Source organism: Terrapene carolina, unplaced genomic scaffold, assembly GCF_002925995.2.
Source record: "Terrapene carolina triunguis isolate 2854851 unplaced genomic scaffold, T_m_triunguis-2.0 Scaffold195, whole genome shotgun sequence".
Classification (NCBI taxonomy): Eukaryota; Metazoa; Chordata; order Testudines; family Emydidae; genus Terrapene; species Terrapene triunguis.
This window is the reverse complement of record NW_020664546.1, coordinates 771,616-784,767: the sequence shown is the minus strand read 5'-3', so window position 1 is coordinate 784,767 and position 13,152 is coordinate 771,616. Positions and strand designations below refer to the sequence as shown.

General features: G+C 52.8%; 1 protein-coding gene across 2 annotated transcripts; it reads right to left on the bottom strand.

Moving 5' to 3' along the window:
- Positions 1-3,598: 3,598 nt before the first annotated feature.
- Positions 3,599-13,137, bottom strand: LOC112101874 (myb-related transcription factor, partner of profilin-like). 2 transcript variants are annotated; one of them, XM_024192799.2, is made up of 2 exons: positions 12,636-13,137; positions 3,599-4,674 (listed from the first exon to the last, which is right to left on the bottom strand). In XM_024192799.2, the coding sequence occupies exons 1-2, from the start codon at positions 13,069-13,071 to the stop codon at positions 4,313-4,315; spliced, it is 798 nt and encodes a 265-aa protein (XP_024048567.1). In that variant the 5' UTR covers positions 13,072-13,137; the 3' UTR covers positions 3,599-4,312. The 2 variants fall into 2 exon arrangements, with proteins under 2 accessions (XP_024048567.1, XP_024048559.1); XM_024192791.2 differs by having other exon boundaries at positions 3,600-4,680; positions 12,636-13,136.
- Between the last annotated feature and the right edge of the window lie 15 nt (positions 13,138-13,152).

Here is a 13,152-nt window from a genome sequence, read left to right as displayed (position 1 = left end):
CCCCTCCGTCCGCCCTCCCCCCGGGGCTCTGGCTGCCGCCCCCCCCGGCTCCGGCCTAGGCGGCAAAAAAGCCAGAGCCAGCCCTGCTCTGGAGACAGCTCCAGCACCAGCTCCCTGCCCTGCAGGCTCCCTGGTGGGTGCGAAAGGGAAGGTGCTGCTAAGTGGAGCAGTCCCAAGTGGGCCCCTGGGCTGGCACAGCGCCCTTCAGGCTGCTCCCACTGCAGCCGTTTGCAGAGGATTCAGCTTTGAGCAGGAGCCCTGCTGCACAGTCAGCTGCCCACATGGGACTCCCTGCCAGCTTCCTGCCCCTTCAGCCCTGGTGGGCACAGTACTGCCCCGTGCTCCCTGCAGGTGACCCTGCCACCCCGGGCAGTGGGGGATTCGACTGGGGGGGGGGTCACCCCCCTTCCTCTAAAGGCTTCTTGGCACCAAGGCAACCAGCCCTAGCTCCTAGTTAGGGCTGATGGGGAAATTTTCCATCCAGTCTTTTCCCCAGATGGAAAATGGGGCTGTTTTCTTTCCCTCACAAGTTTTCAGTTTTGTCAAAAAAGTGAAAAATCAAAAAAAAAAAAAAAAAAAATTGGCCAAAAATGAAGTTTTCAGTGTTTGGCTGAAAATGTTTGGTTTGCCAATGAAAATCAAAATTTTCCACTGGGGGCAAGACCTGTTTTCCAACCACTATTCTCCTAACCCTCAATGAGCAAAAAATGGGCCAGTTGGGCCTTTGAAAAGCCCACTCTGCAGCTGGGGAAACTGAGGCACATAATTAAGCAACTTGGGTAAGGTCAGCCAGCAAGTCTCTGCCAGTGCCAGGAGTCTCTCCTAAGTCCATTGCCTTAACCACAAGACCATCCTCCCCCAACATCTCACCGTGTGGGGGGCAGAAGCATTGACCGCGAAGAGGGGACAGTTCTGGCCCAAGGCCCAAATTTTAACAGTATTTAGGGGCCTAATACACTGATGTGCCCAGCCCACAGCTCAGCCTCATCAACCCAGATGCTCACAGGTATTTAGGCTCCTAACTTCCATTGATGTCAGTTGAAGTAGGAGCCTAGATACCTTTGTGATCTGGGCTATAGTCCTATTACCTTAACCACTGCCATTGTAACTCCAGCCAGTTCAGCACCATGCCTGTCAGCATAGCTACAACTAGTACTGGCACCTTCATTGCCAAAAGCGTGTGGGTGAGTGACTGAGACTTGATTCTGCCCTAGTGGAGAGCTGGGTGCCACTGGCTGCTCTGGTACACGGTATTCTTGTCTGCACAGTGGGGGGGTGGGGTGGGGTGATAGATGCCTGCTTCTAGAGCAGCCAGAGGAAGGCTTGGCCTCTAGAAAGGGTTGTGAAGGTCACAGAAATATTAGCAACCAACAGAAAGTAACACTCCAACTCACAGCTTCCTGGCTCTCAGCCCAGAGCACCTCCTCTGGACTACAGGTGGGGTGTGGGGGGTCTCTCCCACTACACACAGTGCTGCCGCTTCAGGCAAGGAGTATGGCAGCTCAGTGAGCCACAGGATCACAAAACAAGCCCAAATCACTTATTAGTAGGGTTTTGGAACTACTCTTGGTACCAGACACTAGGTCTCAGAAGGATGCCAGTGTCAGCTGTTTCATGTTGATCCTACCTCCTGCTCAAAGCTGGCTGTGGACAAAACCCATTCTACAAAGGGGAAATATGACTGATTTGTTAAAAGATCAGTTTTTAGGTGGCTCCATCTCACAATGTCTATTTTACCAAGAACAGGGCTTGGGGCAGATCTGTCCTGAATGGAAAAATACAGGTGAGTTTTGACGGTAGGAAGTAATTAAGAGCTTGTAAAACAATAGAATAGTGGGAAACATGAACATGTACAATTCCACTGGCTTAGATCCTATTGGGCTGGAGGGAGTTGAAGGAATTAGCTAACAAACCTCTGACAATTACTGTCAAAGTGTCAGGAGACTGGAACAAGAAAATTCAGTAGCATGTTTCAAAATGGGAAGAAATGCAATCCAGACCCAGCCAGTAAGTCTAAATTTCAGCCTTACCTAAGAAAAGACATTAAAGACAAAAGCCACCAAGGATGTAGATCAACATTTTCACCCCTAATTATGTGGTATGATTGAACATGCAACACCTCTCAGTCTCTGTTGAAGCAGATGGCAGTTGCTGGTTCCCAGCCCCTCTGAAAGGGAAGGCTCTTATTGGGGTGCTCAATGGTAGGGTCCCACAGGGGAACATTTTTGCCAACTGACCCATGTTCAGAACAGGAGCAGGAGGAGTACAGACTGTTGGGGAAGATCTCAGATTGTAATGCAGCAAGTACAGAAATAGCTGCATTTAGTGGAGTGTCTGATAGGGTCCCCCAAAGATCTTATAAGCTGGTGAGCGAGCAAGAGCATCCAACAGGGACTGAAGGAACTGAAAGTGTTGGGTCCTTCTCTATCACTTCCCCACTTCGCTGTGAGGAAGCCCGCTAATCAGCTAAAGATGACAGGAGCTGACAATGCCTGTGAAGACATGGAAATATTACTAAGGGCCCTGGAAAGGCTGCAAACATAATAGCCAATGCCATTTCGCACAGCTTCTGAGCAGAAAGGAAGCAATAGCCTGCCCATGTGCAGGGCTCTGGGGCACTGCCCCTGCAGTACATCACTTTCCAGAGTGGGCAGCACAGTCCCAGAGGGGGAGAGGCAACAGGGAGGGAAGTCAGAGAAAAGCAACACAACAAAGGAGTTGGAGTGCTGCTTTGGGTTAGATTCTACCACCTCACCCCAGCCTGAGCGAGAGTACCCTACTCCCCTAGTCCCACTGAAGGCTCTGGGACTCTTCCTACGATAGGGATGAGTAGCTCCTGAGTGTGGGCAGCAGTGGGAAAGCACTTACCTGGTCCATGCTGGAAGAGCCCCACAAGGATTTACTGTCAGACCCCTCATGCCCTAAGCCTGGGGGCCTGGCCTGGCCGGGATCAGGGGGCCTTCCCACCTTTCTGGAGAAACAGCAGGGAAGGGCTGGCCCTGCAGCTGTGCATGCTCTCTCCCTGCATTGCGGTGCTGCAGCCCCACTTAAAATCATAGAATATCAGGGTTGGAAGGGACCTCGGGATGTCATCTAGTCCAACCCCCTGCTCAAAGCAGGACCAATTCCCAACTAAATCATCCCAGCCAGGGCTTTGTCAAGCCTGGCCTTAAAAACCTCTAAGGATGGAGATTCCACCACCTCCCTAGGTAACCTGTTCCAGTGCTTCACCACCCTCCTAGTGAAAACGTTTTTCCTAATATCCAACCTAAACCTCCCTCACTTCAGAACCCAGCGGGGCGCAGTGAGGGCACAGGCCAGGTTGCTGCCGTGGAAAAGACTCTGCACTGGCCAGGCATGGCAGCCTAGGCTGTTCACCTCAGAGTGTGCAGAACTTCTTCACCTGGTGATGGAGTGTTCTGGCCCAGGAGGAAGGGAGGGATGGGATTTAGTGTGAATAGGCATGTTAGTGTCACCCTAAGAGACTAACCTTCCCCCAACAGTTCCCCCATCTCCCCTCAATAGTGCTACAGTTCCGGAAGCACCTGCTGAAATGGGTCACTCACGCAACCAGCGGACACTGCTGAACATTTCTGGCTTCGTGCCTTCCCGCCCAAGGATCCCCTCCTCCACCTTCCCTTTCCCCCAGCCCTAGTGACAGCCCAGTCTGAGAGGTGGCCACATCCCAGTTCCATGCAGAGCTCTGGGGACTCTTTCGGTGTCAGTGTGACAGGGCAGGGCTGCAGCAGAGGAGACACTGGAGGGACAGGCAGCAGAAGCAGAGAGGGCAGCAAAAGCAGTTAAGTGTTTAGAAAGAAATGCCACGACCATGCCCCAGCTACTCTTACTGGCGCACAGCTCTCTGCACAGGCCCTGCCTGGAACAGATACTGACGGGGGAGCACATGGCCAGTTCAGAGTTTTATTCAAGTAGGAAAAGTGGGAGGGGAAGTGTGGGAGAACCATGTCCCCAACCCCAGATCTCTCTCCCGCTGGCTGAGGGGTGGTTCACGGCTCTGTTCCATGCAGCCCCTCAGCACTTCCCTCCCTGGGAGTGGGAGGTCCTGCCCGCCCCCCCGATCCCCGCTGCATGACGACCTGGCCTAGTGGCCCCTCACTGCTTGGGGGTCACTTGCTGTCGGAGGTAGAGATCGCGGATCTCACAGAGGCTGCTGCTCACACTGCTGAGGGCCTTGGCAATGATGCGCAGGATGGAGGCAGTTTCCCTGCGGCTTTCCGTGTACTCCCTGCGGAAGGCTCGCATCTCCTGCACCAGCTGCTCATTGGACTGGAGAATCCGCTTCTCCACGGGGCTAAGATGGCCACTCTCCAGCCCCCCCCTCCTGCAGCGCCACAGTTACAGGGGTCACGCTCTCACTTGCGTTACAATCATTCAGGTGCTCTGCCTCTTGGTCAAAGATAATACTCGTGAAATCCGTGCCCAGGGGCTCCTGCTGCCCTCCCAGCTCACTGATGGCGAGTTCATTTTGCGAGGGATTCTGCGGGCTCCGGCTCCAGCCTTCACATGGATCGTCCGGCACATGGCCAGCACTCCTGAGGAGCCGCCTCTCTCCTCCCCGCATCACTTGCTGATGGATGGCCTCAGTGGAAGGCGTATGGAATGGTTCTGGCTTCACGTCCACTGGCTCCTCCTTTACTGGCTCCTCCTTCACACCTGCCCCTGGCAAAGAGGATAGATCAGATCAGACTGGAAAGAGAAAGCAGGCAGCAAGCCAGAATCAGGGTCACCAACAGAGGGCGGCTTCCGACCCGGACATGGGCCACCAGGGAAAATACAGCCCGTGCTTTGGCTCTGGATAGCCAGGGTTACGTTTGAACCCCACCCCCACCAAAGCAAGACCAGAAAAACCTTCTGTCTCCCACTCTCCTCCAACAGGAGGGCCAGGGGTCAGCCACTGCACCGTCTTCCAGTCTCAGCTACCATTAAATAAGGGGGGTAGCCATGTTAGTCTGGATCTGTAAAAAGCGACAAAGAGTCCCGTAGCACCTTATTTTTTCCATTAAATAAGGGTTTCCAGTCCTCCCAGTTGCAGGGAGAGCCATGTCCCAGGCCTGCCCCCCTCTGCCAATTTCACCCCATGCCAGGACGGGCAGCATTGCACAGTGAAGCCATCTAGGCTACGTGGACAACGACATACATGTAGTGGATTTAATTTTTCCCCCCATTCCAATTTTAGTATCTAGTACATTAATTCCCTTGTGAAGCAGCTAGAGGTGCCACCCACTCCCCCACATACCCAACACAAACCCCACAAAAGCTTGAGACATTTAACAGCAATGTCCTGGGTGGATCAAGAAAACTATTAATCCGCAAAGAGATTAGCTGAGAATCGTATACAAATGGCTACCATGGGTGCAAGCCTCCAGTAATGGAGATACCACAAAAGAGACTATTCCCCCTTCTCTCCCACTAGTAGTAGTGAATGGTGGTTGTGGTGGGAAGGGGCACTTTGTGAATGGTGGTTGTGGTGGGAAGGGGTGGGTTGGTAAAGGGGTGGGTTAACGGTAGTAGTGGAAGGCTGGTACCCAAGGGGACAGAGGTAGACTGCACTGTGTGGCTTGTGGCAAGGATAAGGTATGTGCTTGCAGATGGAGGAGCAGGGAGCGGTACATACTGTTTGTTAGGTGGCTTAATTTCATTTCCTTGCTTTTGTGTCAGGTACGTTGCGTGTGTAGCAACCTTAACTGCTTACCAGCAGAGCTGTGTGTATGAATTTCCTAGCATTTTTTAAGTGGTGTTGTGGGAGTGGAGGGTTACACACAAAGGGGGATGGAGGCAGTGGCGTAGCCAGGTGGAGGGAACAGGGGGAGTGATAAAAAAAAAAAAAAAAAAGAGGCACCACCCGCTGCAGCGCTTTCACTGACAGGGCAGTGCTTTTACTCACCCGGCAGCGCTCCAGGTCTTCGGCGGCACCTTGGCGGCGGGACCTTCACTCGCTCCGTGGGTCTTTGGCAGCATTTCCTTCAGTGCTGCCAAAGACACCCGAAGCGAGTGAGGGCCCGCCACCGAAGACCTGGAGCGCCACCGGGTGAGTAAAAATTAAAAAGGTGCCAAGATGCTCAGTGGGGGAGCGGCCACTGCCCCGCTTCCCCCCAGCTACGCTACTGGATGGAGGAGAATCGAGAGCAGATGATACAGATGTTTGAAGTACAGCTGCTGAGAGAGAATACATTTTAAATCATTCAGAAGCTGCACATGAGCCCTTCTCAGCTGTAGGATAGAATCTGACAGGAAAAACGTCATGGAGTCAGTCAATCTAGTCTGCGTGCACTGTGCACAAGCTTTCAGTTATAACGTGAACACAAAGCTAAAACTGTCCCTCCAACACACCTCCATATTCCACGCTGCACCAGCTGTACCCACGACCCACCCCTCTATATTTTGTGGAGCCAGACAGGGTTTATTGAAGAGACAGCATCAACAAAGTACCAAGGAAAAATTTCAACCAGAGCCCGAAAAAAAATTTCTCACTAAAATATTTTGAGAGAGAAAAACCCACCACAGCACGACAAAGAACATTCCGGTGGCCTGAAAGTGACCCTATTTGAGCTGTCACACCAATGGCCTGCCCACCTGCTTTTCCAGGAGAGGAAAAAAACCCTCACAAACCTACAACCCCCAAAACAGGAACGTGGTCCCATTTTAGAATGTAACCTCAACAATGGAGCTTGACCTGAAAGCACCCTCTGAATGCCCTTCACAAGTGTCAGCTAATTAAGGCCCCATTCATGCAAGTCTTCACTAACATGGAGTCCTATGTGAAGCCCTCATCAAGTCAATGGGCTTATGCAGGGGCTGTGCTAAAAGACTGCAGAGTAGCTGCCAAAGATCTCGGGGAGGTAGGGAGGCAGCTGCACCATGTTACAGAAAGGCAGAGGGCAGAGAAGTTAAGTGACTTGCCCAAGGCCAGAGAAGCAGTAAGGTGCTGTATAGCCAGCTGTAGAGCCAAATTCAGTGCTGGTGTAAACACACCATTCCACTGGCACTGTTCCTGCATGTGCCAATGCTGAATTTGGCCCATGAGTTACTGTATATGCTCCTCTGCATCTAAGCACTAATAAAGTTATTGCGGAAAACTGAGCTGTCTGGATGGGTTTGTCTGACATGGGGCCAAGTGGCATTTCTGAAAGAAGTTGCCAGTTCTCACCATCCACAGCCCTTTGCAATTGCCAGCCCTGCAGAGGCCAGAATGGGAAGAGATTTTTCCATGTTAAGGACGGCTCCAAAGCTACACATGCAGAGGAGAGGAGGCCAGGGGAGCTCACTTATCCCTTCATAAGGGAGGGCTAGGGATATTTTAACCCAAGCAAGAGGAATACATAGGAGCAGGGTTGGCTCAGCAAACATCAGCGTGCCAAAAGGAAGGGGGGCCAACTGACATCTTAGTGAGCAGTTCTGTATTCAAGAGCTGTGTGGGGCAGTCTGGCATCCCAGCGCCTCAGAACCACACATTATTGGTGACATGCAAGGGGCTACTTAGAGCACAGACTCGCTGAAGAGCTGGGAGGAACTGAGGAATTATCAGACAGGAGAAAAGCAAGTTTTCCAGAGAGGAAAGGAGCATAACCCAGCCAATCGCTGCTCGGCCAATCTAGTTTCTTTCCCAGGAAGCAATGGGGGCAGGGCAGGGGGTTGCCAGATAAGCTCAGGACCAATCTTCCTCCTCTCCCATTACTAACACTAGCACAGGCACCGACTGTCCAAAGTGCTGGGGAGTGCTTGACTCCCAGCTCTGTCCCAGGCCCCACACCCACTCCACCCAGTTCAACCCGCGTCCTCGCTCCTCCCCCTCCCTCTCAGTCTCCTGCACACCATGAAACAGCTGTTCGTGGTGGGCAGGAGACGCTGGGGGGGAAGCTGATAGCAGGGCTGCCGGTGGGTGCTCATGCACTCCAGTGACTTCCCTGCTCACCCTCCCACCCACTGGTGCCAGGGACCCAGTCCTGACTCCTGACCGCTTGCCCCCATTCTCCCGTTCCTGCCCTTCAACATGCAGATATGCATGGCCTCTCAGATCATAAAAAGCCATCTTGACCCCAACTCCCCACAAGTTACTGCCCCATCCCCTCATTGAGAGCATGCTGCTACAGCCACGGTCTGAAACTCCTCCCTAATTCCATTCAGCGCCCTCTCAAGCCAGCACCTGCCCCCTGCATTGTCCTGAAATAGCTCCTACACGGTCTCCAACAGTCATTTCCTGGCCCGATTTTGGGGCTGGTGCCCTTCGTGGCCCATTGGCTGCCTTTGACACAATCACCCCATCTCTTCTAAAACAAATCCTGTCAGCCCAGGGCTTTCATGAGCTAGTCCCTTTCTGGTTCTCCTAGCATCTCTCAGATTGCTCCATCAGTGCCCTCCCTTCTCCCTCCATCTGTCCTTATGCCCACACACCCCCGGCCTCCATCCTGGCCTTGTCTCCAATGTTCTCAGCTGCAAACGTGGCTCTGGCTACTATCTCTATGCTGCTAATAGAGACAAGTGGGTAAGGGAATATCCTTTACTGGACCAAATACTGTTGGTGAGAGAGACAAGCATTCGAGCTACACAGAGCTCTTTTTCAGGCCTGGGAAAAGTACTCTGAGCGTCACAGGTAAGGGCAAGGTAGAACACATTGTTTAGCCTAAGTAGTTAACACACATGGTAAGGGACTGTTCAAGGTGAAGTGGCCCGTTAACACCCCTGCAGTCAGAGCCCCCTCCCCCCCCCCAAAAATAAATAAAAAAAACGAGGGGGGGGAGGGTAAATGGGTTACAGATTGTTGTAATAAGCCATAAATCCAGTGTTTGTATTAAGGCCATGGCTACACTACCACTTATGTCAGCAAAACTGATGTCGCTCAGGGGTGTGAATATTCCACCCCCAAGTGACATAAATTACACTGGCATAAGCACTAGTGTGCACAGCACTATGTCAGTGGGAGAGCTTCTCCTGCCAACAGAGCTACTGCCGCTCGTTGGGAGTGGGTTAATTATGTCGACAGGAGAGCTCTCACCCATCAGCAAAGAGCAGCTATACAGAGACCTTACAGCAGCGCCGCTACAGCGGTAGAGCTGCACCGCTGTAGGCTAGGTCTACACTAGAGAGTTTGAGTCCATGATTGTTAGCATCTAGCACAGTTATGAATAGAAGCTCCCAGACTTGTCTTTTGACCGTGTTGTGCAGGTTTCCTTTGAGGATGAGGACTGAGAGATCAGCTAGACAGAGTTGCTTTGTGAAGTGTTCACCCACAGGTGGTAGAGGATTTTTGTCTCATTTTTCTGCGTGCATTCATTCCAGCATGTAGCGATTATCTCATTTCTCCTATGTAGTTGTTACTGGAGCATTTAGTGTGCACCACATATTATGATAGGCATGTGTAGCACCCATGGATCCTAAAAGGTGTGTTGTGGGGGGTATTGATCATAAGTAGCTGTGGAGATATGGCTGCAGGTTTTGCGTCTGCTGTTACAGTAGGGTCAGATGCCACTTTGAGTAGGCGTGTCCTGGTCTGTGGGGAGCTTGCTTCTGCTGATGAGCTGATAACTCACAGACCTACCTTGACTCCAAACATCCCCCTCTGATTCACAGACTCCAAGCCCAGAAGGGACCATTGTGATCATCTGGTTTATGGCCTGCGTGATACAGGAAATCAGAACTTCCCCCAAACAATTAGCGGAGCAGCTCTTTAAGAAAAAACACCTATCTTAATTTAAAAATGGTCAGTGATTGAGAATCCACCATGCCCCTTGTTCCAATGGTTAATTTACCAATTACCCTCACTGTTACATTTACACTTTATTTCCAGTCTGCGTTTGTCTAACCACAACTTCCAGCTGTTGGATTGTGTTAGAACTTCCTCTGCTAGACTGAAGAGTCCATTTTAAAATATTTTTCCCCATGTAGGTACTTACAGACAGTGATCAAGTCACCCTTTGGTGTTCTCTTTGTTAAACTAAATGGATTGGGCTCGAGTTTATCACTATAAGGCTTGTTTCTAATCCTTTAATCATTCTCCCAGATCTTCTCTGAACCTACTTCAGTGTATCAGCATCCTCAGAATCATAGAAGGATCATAGAAGAATGGGCTTGGAAGAGACCTCAGGAGGTCATCTAGTACAACCCCCTGCTCAAAGCAGGACCAACCCCAACTAAATAATCCCAGCCAGGGCTTTGTCAAGCTGGGCCTTAAAAACCACTAAGGACGGAGATTCCACCACCTCCCTAGGTAACCCATTCCAGTGCTTCACCACCCTCCTAGTGAAATAGTGTTTCCTAATATCCAACCTAGACCTACCCCACTGCAACTTGAGACCATTGCTTCTTGTTGTGTCATCTGCCACCACTGAGAACAGCCTAGCTCCATCCTCTTTGGAACCCCCCTTCAGGTAGTTGAAGGCTGCTATCAAATCCCCCCTCACTCTTCTCTTCTGCAGACTAAACAATCCCAGTTCCCTCAGCATCTCCTCATAAGTCATGTGCCCCAGCCCCCTAATCATTTTCGTTGCCCTCCGCTGGACTCTCTCCAATTTGTCCACATCCCTTCTGTAGTGGGGGGACCAAAACTGGACACAATACTCCAGGTGTGGCCTCATCAGTGCCGAATAGAGGGGAATAATCAGTTCCCTCCCCTCAATCTGCTGGAAATGCTCCTACTAATACAGCCCAATATGCTGTTGGCCTTCTTGGCAACAAGGGCACACGGCTGACTCATATCCAGTTTCTCATCCACTGTAATCCCTAGGTCCTTTTCTGCGGAACTGCTGCTTAGCCAGTCGGTCCCCAGCCTGTAGCGGTGCATGGGATTCTTCCTTCCTAAGTGCAGGACTCTGCACTTGTCCTTGTTGAACCTCATCAGATTTTTTTTGGCCCAATCCTCCAATTTGTCTAGGTCACTCTGGATCCTATCCCTACCCTCCAGCGTATCTACCCCCTCCCCCAGTTTAGTGTCATCTGCAAACTTGCTGAGGGTGCAATCCATCCCATCATCCAGATCATTAATAAAGATGTTGAACAAACCAGCCCAAGATTGACCCCTGGGGCACTTCGCTTGATACCGGCTGCCAACTAGACATCGAACCATTGATCACTACCCATTGAGCCCGACAATCTAGCCAGCTTTCTATCCACCTTATTGTCCATTCATCCAATCCATACTTCTTGAACTTGCTGGCGAGAATACTGTGGGAGACCATATCAAAAGCTTTGCTAAAGTCAAGATACCAGGGAGGACACAGGAGTGATCCAGAGGCTCTTGCTGAAGCTAAAAATAAAAGAGCAAAACTGCAATAGCTTTAAAAAAAAAAAAAATGTTAGTGCCATGGAGGGAAGAGAGCCTGAAAGAAAGTACTCATGGGGAGAGAGAAATCTGAGAAGCAGCAGTGCTGCAAGAGCCAGAGGAAGGAGTGGGAATAGCAAGACAGATGCGAGTTTGCAGAGTGATATGGCAACAAAGCAGTGTGGCACTGGGCAGCAGCTGCTGAGGTATCATGTTCCCAAGCATGGAGGCAAGGCCCTCCCCACAGCTGTGTGCCAGCCACACCTAGATCACAGTGTTCTGTTCTGGTGCCTTTTGGAAGCAAAGATTTGCTTGTTAAGGCATAGTACAGCTAATCGGGAAATCTGCTTCTATTCCTAGCACTGCCAGACTGTGTGTGTGACCTTGGACAAGTCAGTTCACCCCCACATGCCTCAATTCCCCCCCCTCTAAAATGGCCACAATACTGTGCTGTGATAGAGGCTTAATCCATTGATGTTGGAGGTGCTCGGATACTCTGATAAGCGTCATAAGCTATAAACACCACCAGAAAGACACTGACCAAACAGAGAAATTGCACCCAAGCTCTATTAAATGCACCAGCTAGGGTGGGGCCCAAAGGAGAGACTGAGTGTCTACATGTCAAGCTACTGTGCTAAAAAATAGAGTGAAGCCACAATGGGCTGAGGGGCTACTGCCCAAGCACCCGCCTAACATCTCAGACGGGTATGTGTGGGGCAGCTAGGGGCTCATGCGATGGCAGATACCCTCCATTTCTAGCACACTCCCTTTATCAGAGCTACTGCGAGCATGTCTCCTCAAACCAGGAATCCCCCCCGGGGAAGCGTAGCCTACCCTGTCTCTTGTAACATGGCCTCTCTGCTAAAGGATTTGGTAAAAAGCCCCAGGACCATACAGCTCTTGTGTGATCTGCTCTCCGGGGTGTTGGGCGCAGAGACAGGCCGCCGGCTTTGCCAGGCTGCATCACGCAGCTCTTCCAAACTCGAGCAATCTCAAGGCTACATCTCCCCAACCACGACCCCACGGGTTACGCACTCTTGGGCATTAGAGACCTGCCCTGGAACTGCCCTCCAGGCTGGCACCCCACAGACAAGCTGCTGCCGTGCGGCTGGGGGAGAGCCAGCCCCGGGGGTGACCTCCCACTAGCCAGCAGCAGGCGCGGGCTAGACGGGCAGGGGAAGGAAGCCGGGGAGCCCCCTGGCCCACGCAGGGCAGCGGGTCTCCGCGAGCGCTCCTGTTATGTACCCTTCCAGGGCCGGGCCACAGCTGGGGCAGCCGGGGAAGCTGCCCCAGGCCAGGCAGCGCCGGGGGGACAGGGCCCGGCTCAGGGCGCTGGCGAGGCCGGGCCTCCCTCACTCACCCTGCGGCGCGGGCACCTCGCCGGAGCCGGGCGGCGCGTCCAGCGGGCACACGCCGTGCAGGCCCCATTGCGGGCCGAGCTCGGGCTCGCGGGGCTCGGCGCTGCGGGGTGCGGAGTAGCCGCGGGCGTCGGGCGGCGCCTGGCGCTCCTGGCGGTGCCGGGTGATCTTGTCGTTGGCCCGGCGGCGCAGGCCGCGCCAGCGGTTCTTCACCTCGCCGATGTCGCGCTGGTTGCGGCCCGCCGCGTTGATCTTGTTGGTGATGCGCCACCAGATCTTCTGCTTCTCGTAGGCGTTCACGTTGGTGGAGCTGGCACCGAAGAGCAGCTGCTCGTAGCGCAGCACCTCGCTCATCAGGATGTCGATCTCCTGCAGCGTGAAGTTGGGCTTGCGCTTGGGGATGCCGCGCCGGCCGGCCCTGGCCCCGGCCCCGGCCATGCTGCTCGCCGCTGCGCCCGCAGCCCGCGCCTCATGGCTCCGCGGGGCCCCCGGAGCCGCCCATGCCGCGCGCGGGCCCGG